General features: G+C 38.4%; 1 protein-coding gene and 1 long non-coding RNA gene across 8 annotated transcripts in view; one reads left to right on the top strand and one right to left on the bottom strand.

Annotated features, from left to right (window-relative positions):
- The first annotated feature begins 13 nt into the window (after positions 1–13).
- Positions 14–6989, top strand: LOC142086553 (uncharacterized). 4 transcript variants are annotated; one of them, XR_012675151.1, is made up of 4 exons: positions 14–495; positions 1921–2131; positions 2234–6214; positions 6362–6989. It is a non-coding gene; the product is annotated as an uncharacterized LOC142086553 (long non-coding RNA). The 4 variants fall into 4 exon arrangements; XR_012675152.1 differs by having other exon boundaries at positions 1921–5064; positions 5153–6214; XR_012675153.1 differs by having other exon boundaries at positions 1921–5234; positions 5817–6214.
- Positions 6990–8120: 1131 nt separating this feature from the next.
- The window catches only part of CTDSPL2 (CTD small phosphatase like 2), a 43841-nt gene continuing 27052 nt past the window's right edge, over positions 8121–24909 (bottom strand). For all 4 annotated transcript variants that reach the window (XM_075159657.1, XM_075159660.1, XM_075159658.1 and 1 more), the window contains exons 4-13: positions 24278–24427; positions 23596–23811; positions 22432–22510; positions 22046–22157; positions 21091–21177; positions 13844–13906; positions 13669–13748; positions 11179–11305; positions 10203–10298; positions 8121–9671 (exon numbers count right to left, since the gene is read on the bottom strand). In XM_075159657.1, the coding sequence (XP_075015758.1) occupies positions 9606–9671; positions 10203–10298; positions 11179–11305; positions 13669–13748; positions 13844–13906; positions 21091–21177; positions 22046–22157; positions 22432–22510; positions 23596–23811; positions 24278–24427 (1076 nt within the window). In that variant the 3' untranslated portion in view covers positions 8121–9605. The remainder of the gene's footprint in view (positions 9672–10202; positions 10299–11178; positions 11306–13668; positions 13749–13843; positions 13907–21090; positions 21178–22045; positions 22158–22431; positions 22511–23595; positions 23812–24277; positions 24428–24909) is intronic.

Here is a 24909-nt window from a genome sequence, read left to right as displayed (position 1 = left end):
GGGGCGGGGCGGGCCGTGAGGGGCGGTGGCCGCCATGACGGGAGGGAGGTCGCTGAGGGCGGGCGGCGGGCTGAAGGGGGCGGGGCCGCCCTCCTCCTTCACACCCCCCGCGGCGGGTCGGCTCCCGCGGGCCCCGTAGGCGCGGTGCTCTCCCGAGGGACGGTCCCTTCCCCGCTATCACGGAGCGACAGCTGCGGCGTGAGGGAGCCTCGCCCGCCCCGCGCCCGGCGGGTCAGACAGCCCGTCTCCCGCCAGAAGGGACGGGTCTGACAGCGCTCGGTAGCAGAGGTGCAGGTTGGTTTCTTTCCTGTTTTGACTGTGTCCAGGGAAGGGGAATAAAGCGGACAGTGTTTTGAACTACAGCCCTTGTCACTGGAACCGGTGTCCTGGTACCTCGCCCTCCAAAGAAGAGGGAAGAAGCTGTGTTTCTGTAAGAATTTTTGCCTGTCTGTAACCGCGCCTGTACTCCGCACGTGCTGCGGCCTCAAATCACAGGTAGGGTTAGAGCAGTGACATCTCATACCTGCGTAACTACTCTGTACAAGGAAGCCGGTCATTTCCAAACACTCTTTTCACGCCACCATTGTATGAAAAGCCTGGGGAGTCAGCCCCAAACCTGAAAACTGTCCTTCTTCCTCATAAAGACAAAAGGTGGGGCAGTCTGGGCTGATTCCTCGCACCCTCTGCAGATGGCAGAGCTCTAACTTCGCTAGACCTAACGCAATAAAGGATGGCATCTGTTTCCAGAAACTAGCTTCAGACAGGGTGGACTTTGCCAGCCGACACTTCAGCGGCTGGCCCCCGTTCTGTTCTTGTTTGCTTAGGCTTTGTCCTCTGATGCTGCAGACAGGCCGGTCTACAACGGTAAAGGAAACATTGAGTCTCATTCAGAAACTCTCGGTTTCTAGGTATTGATTCTTGAAAATATGTAAGAAACGGACACAAAAATCGAATATAAAGGGATAGAAAAAAGGGGGAAATAGTTTAAGATTTTTTTTTAAAAGGAGAAAATCCTGTTAAAGTCAGTATCAGAGAATTCATCTAGGAGTTACCCTCATGTCTGGTCTGAATTTATTCCCTCATCTTTGCTGCCATGTCTCCTTTTTTCCTTAGGGAAGAAAAAGCAAGCAGCTTTTGAAGATCCTTTACCTATTAGAAATATTAATGCACGATTCAAACAGAGCAAAAGGCAAAGGCTAGGAAAACACCACAACTGTTGACTGCTAAAATTCCTTAGCTGACTTTCCTTCAGCTGACTCAGATTCTTCTTTTCCTTTCATAAGATGTTAGCAGTACTGATGAGTTAAACGCTTGTTGCTTTTTTAGTCAGTCCAGAACAGCTTGATTCTATGAATGTGGCTATTTTAAACTATTCTGGGATCTGTGTTATTTAATACTGTTTAGCAGCAATAACATAAGACTGGCATCATCCCATTGAGGTACATTGACAGCACCCCTCTTAACTTGCTGAGGGACTTGCACGCGCTACCGTAGGAGCCCTGTTGTGCGATCTCGGATGTCTTCTTCCTAGAAGCATCGTGCTTCTGTCGCAATGCTGAAATAATTTCTAATTGATAGATACACTGGAGATGGGGCAAGAAGCAAGAGCCACAAATCCAGAAGTTCCATCTGGGAAGGCCTGTGTCCACCTGAACACTGCTCTGCCTTCAGCTGTTTTCACTCCAGAGGACTTCGGGCATGGGACGGGGAAAAGTTCATCCTCCAATGCTGTTATTTGAACATCCTTCACACTGACTGGACTTGTCAGCAAATAATCTAAATCAAATTGTAATAATATACGTTACTGTATTGGAAGAAGCCGTAGCCTAATAAAGTTAGGCGAGGAGATAAAAGATCTGATTATCAATGTATTGTTGAGTAGAGGTGTATCGGTGACACGACAGTACGTTTCTTCTCCAGGTGTTCAGCAAAAGTGACGAATGAAGTTGGTCAAAGTCCGAGGTGAGGACACAGCTCCACTGCCGCTGCAGTAACCCACCCAGCAGCCTGGGGGAGGTTTCAGGTTGGCCGCGTTCGGGCGCCTTTTACAGTCCTGCTGCAAACGCGTTACGCGAGTGATTTAACGGAATGATTACGTGGCTGAGTGGGAGAGAGAAGAAAAGAAAAAATAGTTAAGTCTGATGCCTTAATGTTGCAATAAAGTGTCTCCTAATCCCCTAAATAATAGGATAAGCTTATAGTAAAGGTAAGTTATGACTTAGTCATTTCCTAGCTTTCAGGTTCGCGATCAGCCAGAAGAAGCACGGGCGAGTGGTTGCAGTAGAGCTACTAGCGAGAGTCTAGCAGCCAGAATGCGCTTTCACCATTTATCCATCATGCTGGTTAGGGTGTGATTTTTAGCTCAGATCCCCAAGGGATCGTGGCCTTGTGACCACCGGAGGAGTACAGGTGAGTCCTTTATTAAAAACTTCAAACGCAATAGCTGACCTTAACCAAACAGAGCAGAAGCGTAAAGATCACCTACAGGAATTAAGTGTCCACAAATACAACACTCAGTTCTCGGACTGAATACAGACACGAGGGACGGAAAGGCTGTAGCTGTCAGCCAGCCCCAGGACACAAACCCAACTGCAAGTCGTCGCTCTTCTCCAACCTCCTCACCACCAACCCCAGGGAATGTTTTATTTTGAAGCTCTCAGGCCCATCTTGTCCCTTCAGATGGCTCTGCCCGCAAGACCAAGGGAGAGAGACCTCGGTGGCTCCAGAGCTTGGAGTCAGTCAGAGGTAAGCAGACCTCTGTCAAAAACCTGATGATGTCTGATGCCCTGCACTGTTTGGATGTTCCTGATGGAGCAGGTTAGAAGTGGAGGACACCTTTGTCTTGGGATTAAACATCAAAGCCATGATGTGCTTGGGGTCTCCAGACCAGGCCCTCATGAGCCTCCTTGGTGCTACGTTTCCTTCCACCTTGTCAAATAACATCAAATACATAAAAGCTGGAAGTGTTCACTTCCTCCAGTTTACTTCACTGCCACCTCCCAACTCTGTGATTTCTGTCAGAATCTGAGCAATTAAGTGGAAAAAGAGGGTATACTTTGTCTGAAGATAATAAATTTAGGAGAACGTGTCTTTCAAATAACAAGTGGAATGATATACGATACTATGATATATGCTAGCTAGAAAAAAAATACTACTTCCAAATTTATCATCTTTTTTTTGTTGTTACCCATTTACCAGGCAATATAAATAACAACAGAGATATAACTATAGATCAAATAATGTCGTAAGTTCTATCCTCACCAAGTCTAAACAGAGTTTCACAAGCTCAGTATGCTGTGAGGATAATTATGAAACTGCCAAGAACTGTGCAATGATTGGGAACATGTTAATTATAAAAATATTATGTATTTACACAGCACATTTAAAGTAATTTAAACATTTGGATTAAAACAGTTAGGTATTATTCTCATTGTATAGATGAGGAAATTAAGGCACAAATTAAAAAAAACCTTGCTCAGAACAGCTCTGAGTCAGAGGAACTACTGCCTTCTAGGAAACCAAATGGTTCTCATTTTGGAGAAGTCCAAAGGTTTCTGCTTAGGAGGAGAAATAAAGATGAGACAGATCGGGCCTTACAAAAGATAGCCACTGGAATATGTATCACATACTGAAAATCAGATTCAAAGCAAGACCATCTTAAAAGAATCTGCTGTAACAATTTTAGTACATAAACTGCATCTATTTTTTTTCTTGTTCGGCCTCCAGTATCGTTAGCTTTTAAAACACATATGCAACACTTTCTTCTGCTTTAAAGGCTGAAAACTGGCATGAAAAATGTCTTGCTTTACAGAAAACTGTCTTCAGTGAAGGATGGTATCAGCTAAAAATCATCAAAACAGTAGCCAGAGCATAAATATTTAATATAAATCTTTATGATTCTATATTCTAGAAACGATTGCAGAAGAAACACAGATTTGTAGAACATGAGTTCTCTTTCAATTGTATTTTACAAGATTCAGCCTATCAGTACAATGGCATTTTTGCAAGTATCAAAAAAATAAAACAGTATCACATTACACGGTCAGGACAACCAAAATAGCGATGTGCTTCACAAAATCTATACAAGTTAATCCTTAGCAGACCATCCTTGCTTGCTTCCAAACAAAAATGCTTGCTGCCAATGTTTTGGGTGGTTTTTTTTATTATTTTTTTGGGTTTTTTTACAAAATTATGACTACTATCTAAGAAAATGATGCACCTACGCAACTTCTCATCAGCTATTTACCAACTTCTTTAGGATTTGATTTAAGTGTCAAAAACCTAAGATGCAAATCTGAAATGATGTGGGTTTGGTGTAATAAAATCTTTCAGAGCAGTCCTTTAGCGTCTTCAAGATACACAGTGACACTGTTCTCCGGCTGAATGACTTTAATGTGACAATTATTTTTCCAGAAAAATTGTCTTCCCGTGAATCTTCTTCACTTAGCTTCCACTCCACAGCAGCGTGGGCCGATTTAAGCCCTGCAGCCCCCCTTGCCACAATCTCACTTCCTCCTCTTCCTCCACTCTGCCATGGTCAGATTTTGGCCAGATCAGCTCCCGGCACAGGCTGACCACGCAGCTGCACGAGCACCGGCGCTGGCAGAAGGACGCGGGTAACAAGCGTGACCCAGGGAGGGAAGGAAAAGTAGGGGAGAAAGCCTCCCAGCATGCCATCAGCCCGGACTGCTGGGGAACGCTGCTGCAATTCCAGGTTTTCTTGACAGTCTTCACATTCCAGCTTTATACTGTTCACAGAGTGGATTTTAAAGTCCCTTTTAACTCTAATCCTCAAAATAATCTTTTTGCCTGAAGATACCGACGAAACACCTGTGATGGATAACTTCTCCCGGAAAGAGGCATTTGTCTTCTAGAAACGAAGACATTTACCTCACTCTCGGGAAGCGAGGGCCAAGAACAGTTAGCTGTGCACTGCGGTCTGACGCGCACCGCACCGCCTGCGTAACGGTGATTGCTTTATTTCTTCTTGCATCGGTCTTTGCGAATGAGTTTAAAGAAGTTTAATGGCATGAAGCATGGAATTAGCATGACTGCAGACCAAAGGTACCATCTGTTGTCTTTACCACATAGATCCATAGAAGTCCTTTCACTGGAAAAATACTGCCTGTTTAACTTAACACTCTACTTACAGTGGAAGACGTTATTTTAATGAGTGATGAGTTTCTCTTTGCACCTGTTGGAACAAACTTTCCGACTGAGCTGGTAGCATACCAGTAGGTATCGCCAGTTTTTTACGTTTTTTAAATTGGCAATAGGTTGTGAATATTTACTTTCTGGCCTTGACTTCTTGAATTCTGTGAAGTTCTAGTTTAGCTATTTGCACTAGATTCATTTCAACTATGCAAGCATTAATTTTACATTGAAATTTTAGCTTGGCAAAGATGTGCTCTCCAGGTCCTTCAAGCGGACCACAACAGGGGCACAACGCAGCGAGGGGATGGGAGAAGGCACGGTTAACTTTTCTAATTCCCCACACTTAGGCGTGCTCAGTGCTACTCCAGTCCTCACTCGGAAGCAAGGGTCACACGACTGGTTCAGTAGCCACAATTCCCAGCAATACGGGCGTCTTACCACAGGCAGGGGCTTGCCTTAGTTTTCGTATCAATTGTGAAGTTACAAATCTCATAATCTACTTTAATATTCAAATGATAGATGGTTGATTCAATTCGATTTAGACAAAGAAGAATAAAGGGTACGATCTGCCATGCTATGAAGGAAGCCAGAACCAGAAGGAAAAATACAGGAATATGGGTATTTACTCAGTAGAGTCACAATGTTTCTGTGTTTCTGGACAGCTTTCCTGACCAAACAAGCAAGCTCTACTGTTCAAGGCTGTTTCAGACTGCAGGACCACGTTACTGTTCTGCTGGTGGCAGACGGGTGGAGATTTCCCCCCACTCCACCTTCTCCTCATCCACTCCTGCCTGCTCCCTCTCCCCATCGGGGCTCAAAGCTTTTCCAGCTGCAAACCCAACCATCGGTACGACTGCCCTTGGACTCAGATGTCGTACAGAACTGCGTTTGGGGAGGGGGGACGATGTGCTACGAGGACACTTGCTTCTCGCAGCGAGAGCAAACGGTTCCCACCGTTCTGCTGCCAGTGGCAGACGGACCCAGCACCGCTCCCGCCAGCGCCGCGTTCTCTCCTCCTTCAGCACAGCACTCACTGAAGTTCGTTATCAAAAATAATCAGGTAAGTGCTTTGTTTGAAAAAGATATGTCTCCTTAGCATGCCTTTGGTTGATACCACTCTTGTTTTGGGAGATTTTTAATCAGGTCTTGAAACATTCAGGCTTTCTGATACATTTCAAAAGTAATGAAAAAATGTTTTCCTACACAGATGGAAGGTGAAATGAATCAAAGGTGGAAATGAAGCCAATAATACCAAGGTGAACGCTATTCTAGCTATAGAGCAACTTAAGGAAAAAAAAAGAATGAACATGTATTAAGTATGAAAGACGTTATTCTGCTGCCAGAACCAAGAATGCTCAAACCTAGAACAGAATACATATGGACGTGTAAAATTAAAGCACAATTACCACGATCAAGCAAAAGACCACAAATGAAATCATTAAGAACTCTGGAAACAGGATGTTGCGTTTTCTAAAAATACATAAAATTGGAATAAATGATACAGCTACAAGATTAACTGCCTCAGTTGCGCAATTCTACATTCAAGACTCTAGTAATGCACGTAATTGAGACTCCCCCGGTTATCGGTGTCAATTTTGGTGTGCACAATTCGATCCAGACTCATGTCAGAGAAACTGTTAAGTCTCACCCTCGAGACTAGTAAGACGAAAATAAAACCTGATGGATTACAACTTTGCTTCGTGCAAAGACCGTTTATGCCGGAAGTGCTTGACATTTTTAGGAACTTATATTTTGAAGAAGGTAGACTCATTCTGCAAAGAAAGTTCAGAATGATAAATACCAGACTTGCAGCACATTAAAATATTAATATTTAATATGTTTACTAAGCAGTCTCTGTTATTTTTGTTGTGCATCTATGTAGCACTAAATCCCTCAATTTACATTTTGATTTCCCTCACTGATCTGATCATGACAACACAGATACAGCTGTAAAGTGCAATGTATGCTTTGGTTTCCTTAACTAAAGAAAGCACTTTTAGAATGGTTTTAGCCAAAGATAGGACCAACGTGTTTAAGGACATTATTTGAACAGATGATCATCTCTTTTTACAGTCAGAGAAAAGCGATGGACTACTTAACAAAAATCGTTTCATTCTGGTAGACTAGCGAATTTTAAAGCAGTTCTATTATGTCAATTACTTGGAGAAATTTGGAAGAATTCCACATTAAACAAGGATTCACTGTTAAACTAATTAAAAATCTCAGATTTAGATTTACATTTTAACGAACAACTAAAAAATAGTTGGCAAACCATGTAGCAATTCAAATACAAGCTGACCATTTTCAAAATCTATAAATATTTCCAGAACCATCTTATCGACATAAAAACAGGAAGGAACGGGGATGGTTACAGGGTTCACACGTCTGCGCAAAAGCATATATAAAGGTAATGTTATGTACATTTTATTTCAATAAAGACATAAGACAAACAGCGTAAAGATGCCCAGATGCCCTAAAGATAAATACATTTAAAAGATTCTCATTAAAATGAATCTGTAGTATTTCTTTCCTGCAAGCAAAATACCTTTCTTTAAATACAAAAAAAATCAGTATTCTGAATTGCAAATGTTTTCACTTTTTTGCAGAAAATCTGCCGTGATGATTTTTTTTTTTAATGAATAAGATTTTCCACAAAACAGGCTTGCTCTACATGCTAATTTTTTTAAACAGTTCAGTGACACAATGTGCTAGCTACATACACAACAGATAATATAGTAAGAAAACACTCAACCTGATGAAAAGTTAAAATCTTCATTAATACACTGGAAAAAGTTGACATAACTCATGCCTTTTAAAATCAAAAATACAAAAATTAAATGTTTTCCTAAAAAGATTTTCCTTATTTTAAGGACTCATTTGAAAATGAAGCTGCATGTAATTTGTACAATAAAATTGTACAAGTAAACAGGTAATATACATAAAAAATTAATTGACATACTTCTCAATTATCAGTTGTCCACCTTTAATTTCCAATACTGTACTTTCTTAACAAGCATACAAAATATCAAACTTCTCTTTAGAAAAAGTGCCGTTCTGTGACATCTTTTACACAAAAACAGTCTGAGCCTGTGGCGTGTTAATGCAGTCGAGAGGCAAAGCATCCTAACTTTTACAAATTATACCTTCCATAAAAAGCCTCCTGAAAAGGAGATTACACACCATTATAAAAATATCCACCTCTTGTAGTAGCTGCATTAGAGAACCAAGGCTGAAAGACTATTTCCATATAGCATAGAAAACCACTATGATAGCAGACTGTCTGCGCCGGTGGCGTGGGAGTGTACTGTACCACAGGATTATGCATAGTTACTGCCGGGTACCTTCGCTGCCACACAGAGTTTAAAACTGATTGTAACGCCGGGTGTCACAGAGGTACCGCCAGCCCATGCAAAACATCTTAAAATACTGAGCCACTGTGCAGAACACTTCAATCTTGGAGGAAACAGAAGGCAGCAGTAATTGAATTGCATCAAACCTAACAGGTGACCGAGCTAGTTCTCCTTTCAAGATTTGCATGCACAGCATAGTCTGAGGTATTCCTTGTCCATCAGTTGTTTGTGCCACTGCAAGATATTGTCTGTCCAGAGTACATGCCATCACAATGGTTTAAAATATTCTGAATATTAGTAATTCTTATATTCTTCTTATCTAGCCAGTCTCTTGATTTTTGAAAAGATTTCAACTACAGTAGAATATTACAGAAAGAAAATATAAATGCAGGGTTTTTCTTTCTAAATGAAACTTACATGGACTAAAACTAGAGAATATTTTTAAACAAATATACAGTATGCAGGCAGACGAAGCAGGAAAACGGCCATCCAACTGTTTAATAAAAAACTAAGAAAATTTGGCTATTTCCAGAAAAACTATGAAGCGCCTCAACTAAAAGGAATGCATAATGAAAGTCTAATCTAATACAGGTCAAAAATGTAAAAAGGTTATAAACCTTAACAGGAAAAATAAAACAACTTTTACTGGCCATTCCTGTTGAAATGAGAATCTTAAAAGTAACAGAAAAGTGGCTACAAACCCACTTAGAGCACCGAACAGAGAGAAAATAAGAGTCCATTTTCAATCTCTGTTATATCATAAAATCCTGTGTTTCTACAGGTCAAACTGCTGGTGGCAGAAACAGAATTCTTTATAAACTGCAGATGTCCTGTACATAAAAAAATTTCATTGGAGTTGCACTAGTTCTAAAGACTTTTCTGTTCTAGCCTACCTACTGCGTTGTACTGTATTGTACTGAATGTAGTCAATCTCGGATATATAAAGTCTCTTTCTGTAACCCTTGATTATTGTTGGGCACCAAAGATAAGAAAAGCAAGACGGGGTACAAAAATGCAAAATTTCAACAGTAATGGCAATGTTTCGTTTTAGTCCAAAAGGGTCCTGCATTTTCTCCCCCTTCAGTAATTAGACAAAAGGTTTTAATCTGGGGGTAGCAAGTCATGCAAGCGAAATCTGTCTCTGATGTGAGGTCGGACATCTTCGTTCTGTAGGGGGGGGAAAGAAAAGGTGCCGTTTTTAGGAGAATGAACACATCTATAAATCAGATTGTAACAGGGTCCATTTTGTAACACCGGTATTTTAATATAACAAAATATAAGCCACGAATATATGTAATTACAAGAGACTTACAGAAATAACTATGTAACGTTCACAGAAATTTAGGAGTAATTTATTCGCATTTTAAGAATAAAGGCACGCATCACAGCCAAGAATAGGCATTATTTAATCAAAATGCCTACAAATTCTCAATTTCATTATAATTGATGTTACAATTCTCCATTTCTTGATTAAAAGCACAATTAGAAATAATGACATTCTGTCTTTTAATATGTAAGTCCTTATGCATACCTGAATTACTGCCCAGAGTATCTTTTTCAAAAAGAGACATACATGACTTTTAGCAGTCTAAATCTCAGTGACTCAAAAAAATCTTAAAATATGTGGAAATACTTAAAAGAGCTATCTAAAATTTTTGGGCAGGGGGTGGGGAAGAGCCAAATAAAGGAAACACTTACCAGCTCTACAAGTTTCTCCAGAAACGGAATCAATTTTAGGAGTTCGTTGTCATTTTTATCCATGAACCAGCTTTCTATAGGAATTCCATTTGAAAGCTAAAGTAAAAAAAAAAACAAAAAACCATCAATGCATGAATTATACTTAATTGATCTAAAAATATGACTTGTGAAATAGCATTTTGGGGAAAAATGTTTCCAAGCTAGAGTTTATTAACATGTATTTTTCCTCTAAAGTTTGTATTAAAATTCACTTCCAAAATATCTCCTTCCTTTGCATACAGCACAACAAAAATTTCCACATCAAAGCTGAAATAGAACAGCTCTAAAAGTTCTGCTGAACTGAAAAGCGTTGGTATTTTGAGAAAATTTTATGTAAAAGCACACATGGATACTAACCATGTACTGGCTGTACAGGGCTTGTACAAATGAGGCTAAGTCAAACAGGTTTTTGGTTTTTTGCTTCTTTAATGTAGGTGAGATGTTAGAGATCACACTCTGCACTTCTTTATCTATATCATAGGACTAACTGGAATAGTTACATACCACACTTCTGGGAAAATCTAAATCACAGGGTGTAACTTTGTAACATTCAAGCATAAGCAATTTTCACAGCTGTGTGTCACTTCAACCAGCGATTTGTTCTTAATCATTTCACTAGCATTAAATAACTAAATCCACAACAGCGTCCAAGCAGCAGACTTAGCAGACTGGTGGTTTCTTTAGAAAAGCTGAATGAGAAATAAAACTGACTGGTTATATGGTCTGTCACTTAGTTTGCTCTTGATCAGCTCTTCACAAAAATAAGAGAAAAGCAAGCAAACCCAAATGATTTGCTACGTTTGTTTTGTAAACTTAAATGCAAATTTAAGCACAAAACTTAAGTTAAATAAGTTAAATCAAAATGTAGTGTTTCACTGTCTTCTTTCAGAAAGCTTTTTGCCATATCTGAAAAGTTGGCTGACAGCAGCATCCTTACCTGATAAGCAAAGGCTTGCGGTGAATTGTCAATTATGATAGTTTTTGAAAGATCTCTACCAAGAATGTTTAAATCTTTTATGTAATTTCCTTGTACACAAACACAATGCTCACGGAAAAGTCGATGCCTGTGATTAAAGTAAAATACTGATTAATGAGACAAATTACATCATCTACATTGCATAGGGGGAAAGAAGAGTTAACTTTGCCAAATGTTACCCAATTTTTTTCTCTTCTGATCTACTTAGCTCCTTTTAAAGAATTGTTCCCTTTTTTCCATTCTCTTGTGAGCTTTTTACTGGTAAAATGACCAGTAATTTTATATTAACCTAGTTCTGCAGGCAGTTGTTTGTATTTAAACAGAAAAGCTCAACTCAGATTTAACAAATATTTGTCAACAAGGTCTTGCTTTCTAACCATTTTTGCAGATGGATTGACAAAGGGACCCCACATTCTCAAAGGATTTTGCAAGGCCCCAAAATCAGAGATTAGTTCTGCACAGGAACCAATTTATTGGGTTTTACTATCCTTTTATTTTGTTCCAACTGTTACAGTACATGGCCTCCCTATGCCACTGCACGCTAGAACACAAAGTATCAGAAGAAATGTTTTCTTTTTTATGTTACCTCTGTTCGCAATTAACCTATTTCAGTTATTAGAGCTTGAAAAAAGCCTCAAGGCCAAAACATTCCATCAACTTCTTCCTTTCCAATTAGTTTACTCCCTTTTAATTTATTACAGAAGAAATACATAGTAAATGGATGGATAGACTAAAAGGACTCAGAGTAAAAACATACCAGGAATAAAACTGAAATTTCATGGAATACCAATGTAATTATAATTTAAAAATAAATTGTAAAATAGACAGATTTTGAGTTTTACACAGTCGTATTACAATACAGTTTCTTTAAGGCTGCTTATATTTTTAAATGAAGTTTTTTAGAAGCTGTACATAGTGTGCTTAATTTCATAAAGGGGTTGAGTTCCTAATGTTGCTATGGAGGAAAATAAGCTGATGCCTCGGCAGCAAATGAATTTATATATAGATTCTGAGTCACACATGTGGAGTGCCTGACAAGTCTACCTTTAGGCTAATGTCAAAACTAATCATGCCTTGATGTCAGCTTTGCAGTGGCACATGAATCACAACCAAATTCATGCACCACATGAATCTTTCTGCAGATTGTTAGAATACTGTTTGGCTGTATATTTTATTACCTTTTTCCTGTTCCTAACGCAGTTAAAACTGCAGTCCTGAATCATATGTATTAGGTTCTTGGAGGAAGATTTTTAATGCTACGGATGCACGCCTAGACTCATTTTCTCTAAGTGCAAACACCTTACTTGTTCACACATCCCTGAATCACAGCTGTGTGATTCAGCTAGCCCTGATATTCCAATGATTGGAAGTCTTTGAAAGTCTAGTTTTGTTTGCCCGTTCAAAACGCAGCGGCAAGTAAGTTTACCAACACCAAACTAGGATTCTGTTATGCGTGCCACATAAAAACATGCAATAAGATGACTGTTCCTGGATTAAAACTAGTGAACAGTTTCTCTTTACGCTCTTAAGGAAAATGAGTTACAATATGCCTAAACTACCAAGTGAAAACAATGGATGCAACCACTGTCTCAGTCCAAATGGTAATTTTATTATGCGTGTAAAAAAAAATCAAGTTTTCACCAAAGAATACTACAATAAAACGATGCAGAGAAGTGCTTTGCCAATGATGTCCCACGTACAGAATTTATACAGTTGTGACTATAATCAAGCAGAGTTGTTTACTCCCCTTACTTGGGATACCCTATGGAGGGTGAATCCCTGAGAAGACCCCTCTTTGGTTTCAACTTTCCCACTTAACAGTCCACCTTCCAGATGAGAACAACAGAAAGAATCTCATCCGGAAGAATTTCTTTATGCCTTAAGGAACTCTTCTTGAGAAATGCCAATCAATTCCAAACAAAGCTCAGTATTTAGAAAAGAAATGAAAAACCAAAACAGCTCCAATACAAAACCCACAAACAAATAATTTGTGATTGAATAAGAAATAAAAACATGCTGATTGTAGAGATAACTATACAATTCATAATTTATAAATAATACATCAAGTTTGAATAGTTTAAAAGTAATTTAATGCTCAGTTCATTTTCTTTATTCATGTGTATTCCAAAGCAGCTCAAGCACATTTTTGATACCCAAGAGGACATTTTCCGTGAGCAAGCCTAACGTGCTACAGAGAATGAATGGGTACGATGTTTTTTGGCCACAGAGGGCAATGTAAAGCTGCCTGGGTTTATCTTATCACCAAGGCAATAATTCAATCACTTCATTTAATTTTTATCTCGCTCTTAGAACAGACAGAACCACAAAGAATCAGTTTAGTGAGACAGGCTGCAATAACAAACATGTCACGATCACTTTCTTCATCACATTTGTTAGGAAATAGTAGTTAGTTTTCTTACACCAGGTATGTTCACGATTTATTATTTTTACCTGACCAGTTGCTTTTTAGGGTCTAGTATGTTCAATAACTTGTCTGCATACACCTTCTTAGAAGCAGTAAAAAGAATGATCTATGGATTAAAGGGGAAAAAGTAATTATTTTAGATATAAGTATGTGAATATAATTTAAAAATGAAATTCAAAGGTAATGTCTAATTGCTTTTACCTCATAAATCTGAGACATACGTTCCAGGAATTCTCGGAAGAATGGCCTTAACCGGACATAAACCTGAAGCAGAGATGGACTTTAATAAAGATTCACAATACTTCAGCTATCACCTGCACTACTAACTATCAGTTTGTAAAGATTAGGTCAAAATGAGCATTATGAATAAAGTAAACAGCAAATATTAACCTCCTACAGAATAACAACTCAATTAAAACATTAAATTAGCTTGCAGCCTAAGCAGCTATAAGTGAAAGCGTAAGATGATAAAATTAGGCTTAACAATTCTACTGGAAAATCTGATGGAATTAGAAATAATGTCAGTTAAAATATAAAAGTTGGACAATCTCTAAATAAAAAAATGAAACTGGTTGCTTTGACTAAATATTTTGAATCAGCTTTCACCAGCTGGGCAGCATCAGTTCAATTACTAGATAATGTGTGCCAGCACATAAACCAAATAATCTTCTTAATAACCTCCTTCCACTAAGAATTACACACTGAATATGGGGGTGTCAGAAGTGATTAAAAAAAAAAAAGGCTTCAGCTGTTTCCAAATTTCCATAAATTCAAATTCCACCAGCACAGAATTGCACACACACCTAAATTATTCCCAGTAAAAAATTGAAGAGATACCAAGTTAGGAGACTTCTGCATCTCTCTCTGACTTAACTCAAAATACAAGACTAGGGCTCACATGGAGGCATCTATATAAATCGGTAGCTTCAGGGCAATGGCCCAACACCACAGCAGATGTGAGGGCACACATCAAGCACTGGTCTATTCCTGTGGTACAACATTCAAATTTCCATTTGAATGATGGCCCGGTGTGCTGTTTGGCACAGATCTGGACCTGACCTAAACCAACAGTGATGACAGATGAGAAGGGGTGAACAATGACAGCCTATGCTCTGCTTACCTTTCTTTTTTGTTGAGAGATTGCCCACGTATAGAATTACAGTTTTGAGCAAAGTGTTACTAAAATACCCAGAAAGAGAAGGGAGAGTACCAAATTTTTAATTTCAACCAAGGGAATTTCAGCTTTATCAATTTTTTAACAGCCAGTTAGGAATAGGCTTAAATTTACCTTCAAATCACAGTAAATCTTCACAAAGGGTTTGTATTACTTGAACTGTATCAAATTACTTGAATTGTATCAAATTTATATGTGGACACAACCAAGTGACCAGAGGGGAAGAAAAGGGCAATAATTTAAGAGAATACAAAATTTCATATTGTTAGCACATGCTGCAATAGATCTTAGTCCTTTGAAGGAAGCACATATTTCTAAACCAATGTGAATTTCATTATTTAGCTTAAAATTTGGTAAGGCTTTTATTTGTTTCTTTCTTAAAGCGTCAAAAGTTCTGATTTAAGTTTGCAGAGTGACCAGTTACTACGGTAACACTTAAGTTTTCATTCTTTTTCTACACTAGGAGCAATCATCAAAGGCAGACAATCTTACCACGCCTGGTAATAGGACCTCTATTTCTAGCGTGTGAAGATACATTCGTTGACTATGCAGACAATGTCTACTTCCCTTCTTGTTCTGGCAAACCCACATTTGGAGGCAGTAAAAAAGTATCCTTCAAATCGGCTATCAAGAACGGTTTGGAAAGACCGCAGCCTGTGCTTGACAGGTTTCTGGCCTGCATTTAGCCAAGATAACTACTGAAAAGCCAACTTCCTAAACACAGAGTCAACAAGCGCGTCTTCACACTACGTCTGCTGACGGCACTGAAATCTTTGTGAAAATATGCCTCATCTTGCCATAATAAGGTAGAGAAGTTTTGCTCGAAGACTAGATGACGTGTTTACCTTACCACAAGGACAAATGCAATGAATTAACTCAGAGCCTCCAGGTGACCAGACGCTAAATAACATTCAAGTTGTCTGTGATTGTACATTCAGTGCAAATTGTTCACTCTGAACGTTTGCTCTGTATCTAGCAAGCACATAATGCAGCCAGCAACCTCCCTAGCTGTAACCCAGAGTTCAAGGGAAGGTAAGTTTTTCTTTGCAAATGCCAAAACGATTATTCTGTTTGTGTCATTTTTCCTGAGTAAATATTTACTTTATTGCAACCTAAATCTTTCTCTTCAAAACGAAAAAGTAAGTCACACAAAGGATATTAATGTTTTCACTGCACACGAGGTAACAGTTGCTAATAATGGTAGGTAAAAAGGATGATATTTGGTTCTAAGGTTTCTTCAAGAGCTTGATTTCAAATTAACAAGCCTATTCTCTGTAACGGAAGAAACACAGATGTCATTTCAGAAACAGTCTCTTCAACATCTCTTCTACAAACTCCCCTGGCGACCAAAGCAGTAAGCTAAGGTATCTGTTGATACTTCAACTGCTGCTGATATAAATAAAAACATTTTCTATATAATTTATTGTTCCTTTTAAATCTGGATTAAATTATATTGGTCACAATGGCCAGTTAAAAGAATTTTTAAAATCATTCAATTAGATCAGAGAACAGTTACGGCTGCTTGGATTCCTCACGTGTGCACATTCTTTCTGGTTTATTTTTTAGTTTGTTTAGCCTGTGGATGATTGCAGCATCTTTGTAATGTGTTCTACTTTAGATTACTGCCACGCAGTTGTAAGTGTGCATCTATCTCAATATGTATCTTAATATCAATCTTTCTCTAAGAAGTTCACTGTGAATGCAAACAAGAAATCCAGGGAAAACAATTTCTTTGTAGAATACATATTTCTAATCACAGCTTATACACACACTTATAATTTAACAATGACATCGATAGTGAGTTCACTGGTCTGTTCTTACTGGTTTGTGACACTCCGGCACAACATAAGGCAACCACATCCTTACACCCAGCTACAACGAGCTGACACAGAACTCCGGGTAACCAAAGTAGAAGAATTAAGTAACCGAAGTAGAACAAAACGCAGTCTTCACTCCGATGAGTGGATCTAACGTGAAAGGTAATTTTTGAAAATATATATAGAAGTGTAATAATAATTTTCACCATTTTTAATGACTGGAAGTTTGTCAACAGATGATATAGTTTACTTCAAAGTGACTCATACTCATAAATGCATAATGTATATGAAAAGCCTCCTCAAAGTTTTTTGGTAGGGTTTTTTTGTTCGTTAGGTTTTTTCCCCCCAAAATGATCATCACATCCCGTTATTTCAATGGCAACAAAATCTAAATGTGCAAAATCAAAATTGCCATTCAATGTCTTCCTTGTTCAAAATACACAGGACTTTAATTCTTTGAAGGAGGAATTGGAAGGAACCATTATTCCTCTCATGCATTAAAAAACCCCAACGAAAGACGTGTTCCACTTGGTGTCAAAATCTCTGAAATTACAATAATGAATTCCAATATACCTGTAACATATCTCTATAACTGATGATTTGACCATCATCTTACAAGGTGAAAACCAGAGACAGGTTGTTGAACTTGCCCATGTGAAGCTGCACTTACCCACTGCACTTCCAAGATGAGCGCTCTGCAGCACGGCAAGACCCCCTGTCCAGCCCAACTGCGTCCATGTTCCCCACCTGACCTTGGGGCACACCGGACACCAATACCAGGCTAACCTGACTGCTCCTAGTCGTGCCTGAAATAGCCTTGACGCAGTCTGCTGCAAGGAGAGGTGGCACGTGCAGACAGCCTTCGCTCACACTGCACGAGACACACGATGCCTGGAGCTGGGTATTGCTCCAGGCCTGGCAGCAGGCTGGACTTGCCAGGTAAACAAGCCCAACTCACTTCTGACGGGACCATGTCTTAACTCAAGACAAAGACCATCTCATAACCAGACAGAACTGCCTGAAGCGCTGCCGGCCACGTCTCTTCAAGGGGTGAAGTGCAATTCTAGAGGCTCTACTGAACTAAAAGTAAGTCTTGCCAACCTAAGACCAGATTTCTTTGTGGATGCTGCCCAAGATACACTAAAGCTTCCTGGCTTTCAGATCCAAAGCTTGATGGCTCTTCTGTTATTTCTGAGAGACAGCCAGAGTGGAGTTCATGAGAAGGGAGAGCCGGAATTCACACGCATTGTTTGCCTCATTCCACTGCAGTAACAAAGTAAAGCATCTAAGTCATTGCTGGCGACAGTAAGATGGAATACATGTAACACTATACTCAATAACCTACAACTGACCTATGGAGTTCCAGAACATCTTTCAAGGATCATGAAGATCAAAGGAAATTATTCTGTGATAGATCAGTAAAGATGCATTTCAACTGAAGAGCTGAGTGAAAACATCTGCCTTTTGACTATGGCCTGCTAATGCTCGGAAGGTACCCTTTGAGTGGAACAGAGGGTGAGATGATCTCATGTCTGGAACTTGAAGCCAGCAACAGAAACAAAACCTCTTAGCCGAGGGAAAAAAAAAAAGATAAATTTCTTCATAAGATAAGCTGCTTATCTTATTATGTAAAGTAATACAAAGAGTACAAAGTCTAAAGTCTACAGTTGAAGAGCTGAATATTTATTTTTGCTTTCCAGTCAGATGTAAGATAGCACTTAACAGATATGGTGTTTAAGAAAACTTCAGTTTTGCAAAGACTGTTTTTTTACCAAGTCCAAAACTTAAACACTGGCATAATTTAGAGATTTTTTTCAACCAAGAAAACACAAACAAATTCATTGTCTCAAAAGCCTGATGTAAGTAAGCCCAACTGTACCCATTTCACAAATTATTTTTTTATTTTTTATTTTTAAACAGACATCAGTAAGTGACACATCCAAAGGCTTAAAAAACCCTGTATGTCAGTGCTGGAATCGCACGGTAATTTTTAAGTTTGCAGAACGCTGCTCTATATTCAGACATTAAATAGTTCTCTTCTGCATAACTCCAGCTAAGTTGTGAGAAATAACTTATAAGCAAACAAGCCCATATTTTCAGAAACCTTTCTTTAAAAACAGACCATCACCTACAATCACTGAAACAAGCAACAACAGAGCTTAGTTCCTGGACGTGAAATTTGTGCTTGACTCACAGGCCAAGAGTTTAACTGTATTTTATAACAGACCCTCTAGAACCCAAGTCAATCTAATTCTTACTGTTGTAGTATCCTACAATGGCCAGTTCTGGAGCATCTTTTCAAGAAGTGCCTGGTTTATCATCACACTATTACTGCAAGAGCACTGGCTTGATGCCTTCAGATGGGCAAGAAAATGGAAATGCTATGAACGCAGGCTCACACTTGCAGTGTTAGTCAAGACTTAATATAAGAAAGATAAGATATTCAGTAGGAAAATGAGCACTGAGCTAGGTTCTACTCTTTCTTAAGAAATAATTAATAGATAAGTGTCTAGTATTTCTGGAAAACCTACATGAAAAGTGGTACATATTTTGATACTAATGGAAAACATCTTCAGAAATGTCTCTTTCACATCTAGCATTGTTTTCAGTGGGTTATATTATGCAATACTTTATATATAGTAACTTGCTGACTTCCACTTTGCTCAGACAGCTTAGTGTCTGCTTCTCTGCCAGCTGAAATGACTTTCAAAATGAAATACAGAGATGTGAAATTAATACAGGACTATACCAGAGGTGATGGTCAAATTGAGAAGCAAAAAAAACTATTTTAAACACTGATAAATAGCTACTCATTGACTAAAAACGCTAAGAAGGGTATGAAATACCAAGAAACTTCTTTCAACTTTTATCACAGGAGAAGATTGTCTTTTTGCATATTATACCCTAGTTAAACATGAACTTAATTGTATCCTTAAAATATCTGTCCCGCTTATTACCTGTTATTTAGTAAGAGGTGACTCTTTTGTCAGTGTCTAGTGGGATGTAAACCCAGCGAAACAGAATATAGCGGTCAGGAGAGTGTGCTCAAAGACAGTGGCCGACTTTCTCAAGGCTGCAAGAAGCTATTGTTCCTTGGCAAATCCAGGCTAGACTCTAGAGAGAGCTAAGAGAAGACTTCTCCGGGACCCACATAGTAACTGTACTGTATCAAGCCTTGTGTACAATGCCATTAAATAAAGCTTTAGAAATATTCTAAGTCATTCTTTCCATTGACTTCAATTTCCTAAAGACAAAATCCCAGTTAGATCTCAGCATAAACATATAATCACTAGAAAGACCACAGTTATAGACAGAAAATGCTCAAATCATACTGAGGTCTCTTAAGAGAAGGAAGGAAAAAAATGAAGCTGTAGTCTTCCTGATTCTGTTAGCAGTGTCAAGAACCTCCAAAGAACTAATTCTAAGGCTCATTCCAAGTTCTGCCTGGAGGAAACTGTGCATGGCCGTCACAAAATAAGAGATAAGATAAACCCATGTTTAAAAATTATTTCAGCTTTTCAGATTCCAAGGGTTTTAATATGAAACAGCGAAGAAAAACATTTTTAAAATCAGGAAAAATACCTGGACAAGTGTCCTTTTAAGGTGCCTGATGACTGGCTCATTCTCCAAAGATACTACAGTGGGGTCCAATATCGTGCGAACTACATGGTGGAGAAGCTGTTGCTACTCCCAGGTACATCACACAAAAGGACCTGAGAACAACAGCCTGGGTCAGTGCAGCATCTTTGGTAGTCGCTGGAAGAGAGTTCCTCCTTCCCATGCTTGTTCCTCTATGGTACGTCAATGTAAAACACACACAACTAACAATACCTCTTAAAGCAGAACAAAACCCTAAATCTAGCAGTCTCCACAAGACAACCAAAAATGACTCCCAAGTACCCGCAGACTCTCTCTGGGAGTAAGGAGGTAGAACTGGCACAGGCAAAGTCTACAGCAAGACTAACGACCGAGACAGAAGCTAGTTAATGTCAGGCCCTAAAGATGTCTTCTATATAGAAAGAAACGATCGAGCAATGTGGATTGGTTTTCCCTACCAAGGGAAGAAAGTTAACAGTCCATGAGAAGCTGTACCTGGGAAACGATACTGGCTAAACTTTCAGTGTTCCTGCCTCCACCTGCTGGCAAGGAGAAAGGCTGCTGCTGAAGATTGCTGCTACAAAGATCACTCACTCGCTCTTAGCAATGAACGTTTACAACTGGAATCAGCGACCGACATTACCACGTTGTGGCGGCAATAAACAGTGCTCCACAGTATTTCTAATACAGCATAATCCACCTCGCAAAATTTGACACCTGCAGTTCATAACTCAGACAGTTGCTAAATGCCAGACGGTTACTTATCTCTCTTTAAACAAGATGATAACAAATACACACAGCAAGAATTCATATGTTAAACAAAATAAAAAGATATATATTTTTCTATGCACACTAATTACCTGGTAAATGACATCTTGAAAAAGAACTGGAAAAGTGAGTGCAGCATCTTCTAATTCATTTAGACTACAGTGCACTAATGTTTCATCCTATTAAAAAAATAAAAGGAAGAAAAGATTGTGAAAAGAATGCTGAAAATAGAAGTCGTTTTCTGGGTATTTATGCTCATTTTAAGGTAGGTTTATTTAATCTGGAAAATTTATTTTTGTGCCACTGCTGTCAAGATTGGAGAATAATTCTTAGAACGAACTATACATTTCATTATTCTTGCAGTTTTTGAAAAAAATCACTTAGAATTGTGGGCTAGGGGCATAATTATAAGAAGATATTTTAATTTTGTAGGCTGTCCTGTCATTCAGTTCAAACCTGCATCTGTCAGTTTGAATAATCTATCCATTCATACGACCACTAGAGGACATGCCAACTGATACTGTTCATGATAAAATAATGTTCCTGACATCATTACCAGGGCCTGAAACAACTTTCAAAACAGAGAGACTAAAAGAAATTATTATAGAGACAAATATATTTTCTATGAGTATATTTAAAAGTGGATTTGTGCCCTCTAAGAATAAGAATGTTCTAAGAATTAAAAGATCATTCCTGAGCAATCTTAATGCAAGACATATGAAACTGAATTTTCCTATTTATTACATGTCATTTTTTTCCACATTGGATTTAGGAAAGCTTTATGGGGTCAGATAACTCTTTGTTTGAGACGACAAAAATTGTAATTTTTTTTTTTAAAAAACAGGAAGTATTCAACAAATACAGTAAGTGTTCTATTCTTGCCACTATTTTTTTTTAATGCAGACTATAACTAAAAATATTTAAAAATGTGTAACATTCAACAAGGCCTTTTTGTTTAAAGCAAACATTATTTATTTCAGCAACAAACAAAATAAATGAAATGCTACATACACCCTGCTTTTGGTATATGTTAAAAAAGATATTTACCAAGTCTAGAACTAATGAGAATTCTGGTGTGCTTCTTGTTTTCAGTGGAAGAGCTGGCTTCCTGTTAAGTTGTTCTTCTGTTAGTGGTGGAACATGTTTGATGAAATAATATCTGAAAAGAATACAGATTTTGCTGTAGAAATGTATATACGTTATTTAGCTGGTAATGTTGTAGCCCAACTTAATATTTCAAATATTTAAGGCTGCACAAGAAATAAGTATTTACTAAAAAAAACCCACATCAATATACACTTATTTTTTAAGTTAAGAGCTTTTGGACTTCATTACCATAATATAAAAATGTTCCAGCTAAAAAAAAAAACTTATCTTAATCCAATACCCAAAATGACCAATTTAATATTTTCAGTACAAACATCAGCACTTACGGATCAAAGACTTCCCAGTCTTCTTCATAGGTGGCTTCTGCGTGAGCTGATGAATAGCCACTGTCTGGAGATACTGGTGCTAAAATTCAACGAAAATGACCAAAACAAAAAATAAAACAAAAAACCACAAGAGCTAGTCTTATTAGTGCAGTTTTTAAAAGTGAAAATTTGCACTTGATACACGAGGGCCTCAAACAACAGTGAAAAAAATCTCCCTTCAGCCCCAGCCTCTCAGTCCCCATGTTTCCGCTGAAATAGCTGCACAGCTCCTAAGGAAGCTACCCGAGAGCTTGGTGTCACGTCATGCCACAGAACTTCACGACCCGGCCAAACTGGCAGTGCCCGAATGACGCAGCAAGGCATCCATGCAACCTCTGATGTGAACTACCTGGACGCACATTCCAGCCTAAGAGGCTAGCGCAACTCTTCCAGTCTGCAGCTCGCTCACCTCATGTCTGAGGGGCCCTTCTGAACCAAGGCAACAGACCAGACCAGAAGGCCTGGACTGGACCTGTGGATCACACGTCAGCCCCGCTACTTACAGGTTACATTTACTTCCTTGAAAGGAGTCCTCAAAAACTTCAGTACTACTTAACTACCAATGTTTGGCAGGTCTAGGGAGGATTTAGGTAACTGTTAAGAATTTGACGCTGGCCACCCACAAAGAGGAGAAGCTGAATTTTATGGACACAATTTTTGTCAAAAGAGATGCATGATGCGTCTTTTGAAGAAAATGTGGAAAATTAATGTAAGATCTATATGCTTCCCATTCACCTCACCAGATTGTTCTAATATAAGATATCAAAATGTTGCAAATTTCTCTTTCGAGATCAGCAAGTGTAAGGTGTGCATTTTTAATGGAGGGTGGGTGGGGAGGGTTCAATATTAACAAAAATGCCTTTCTTCTGGAATCTTTGTTTTCATTGGAAGAAATGTTATTGAGGTCAACTGAGACATACCGGGAATGGATGAGACTGGCCAAAACTGTCTTTAGTGCGTAAAAGAGATTTGTCTATTAAACATAAAAATCAATATTACTGTTTGCATGCCCTAAGGAAATGTGAAATATTAATTTATACAAAATCCAGGTGCTAGGATTTCCCCAAGAGTACAAATTACATACAGCTTCAATACTTGAGTCCAAGGCAAGCACACATTTCTAACCTGTAAGTGGTGGCAGGTCACGGTCATTTGTTTCCTCCACTTCTTCTAAACCATTGTTGACAGTAGATCTGACCTGCACTGCTTGGCTAGTATAAGCTGCTCCATTGGTTGATGTTGCAGTACTTGTAGTAATCTCATCTACCTGTTCCATATCAAGCTGTTTGACTATTTCTTCAGCTTCAACAGCTTGTCCTGGAGAATCTGATCCTGATGTTCCTGAATTAAGATTTCAGTACACTCATAGTCATTACCTTTAAGCTGAGTTACCTATCAGAATACTGAGTCATTATCAACCACACAAAAAAAGTCTCAGAATAATTGAAGATAACCGCATTTGATTCATGTTACAAAAATAAGAACCAAAATGAAGATCATGACAAATGCCTTTTATGTTTGGGACAAGGAACTTAATACCAAATTTTTTTTTCTTCTCTTTTTTTTTTTAAATAAAAGGTACATCACTAGATACTTACACCTATGAAAGAAATGTTCTAATGCATATAAACTTATTGCTTCTTTTATTAATGATCAACCCTTCTAAGAATTAAGGAGCCCTTTAACTGGTAGTAACTCTTGGTCTATAAATCAGAATGAAAAGTGTACTACTGCTCAGAAAAACTTTTTCTTAAAAAAATCTATCATTCTTAGCTTTAATACTACTGGCTTTTTAAATAATACTCACCATTTTTATTTGCTGGTGAAAAAAAATTGAAAACAGGAGAAAATATGGTTCCCAGTAATGTAGTTCGTGGAGGACTGCCAGTGGCAGGGTTATCTTCTAATTTTCCATTTTGCTTTACATGTTGGTTTGTCATTTCGTAACTTCCAGCTTCTGTAAAAGAAAAGTTATGAAATATAATACCATGCTTCTGTCTTTCACAGTTACATCCTCTCTTTCATTGCTAATATTTTCACTCTAGGAAAGATTTTCACTCATGGTTCAACTTGGTTGACAAAAAAATTAGCCTAAGTATTTAATTTAAAAGGAAAAAAAAAAAAAGCTAGCAATGTAGTATTAACATAAAAACGAAATGCCAATTTTCAACACCATCTTAAGTTTAACACTACAAATTAGGAAGCACTCATTGTTTATATAAAGTATGCTATAGATTAACAAATAATAGAAGTTTAAATCCTTTAAATGGGCTTGATGATAGAAGACAGACTCTAAGATGCTGCACACCTTTCACAACAAATAAATGTCAGTATCAGTGGGACTCTGCTAGATGGAAACAAGAGAAAATGTCAGTGGAACTCCAATGGCTGAACCTCCAAACTTCACAAGATCAAGTCCATAATTTATTATTCTCCACA

This window comes from Calonectris borealis, chromosome 11, assembly GCF_964195595.1.
Source record: "Calonectris borealis chromosome 11, bCalBor7.hap1.2, whole genome shotgun sequence".
NCBI classification, from domain to species: domain Eukaryota; kingdom Metazoa; phylum Chordata; class Aves; order Procellariiformes; family Procellariidae; genus Calonectris; species Calonectris borealis.
This window is presented reverse-complemented; position numbering and strand designations above follow the sequence as displayed.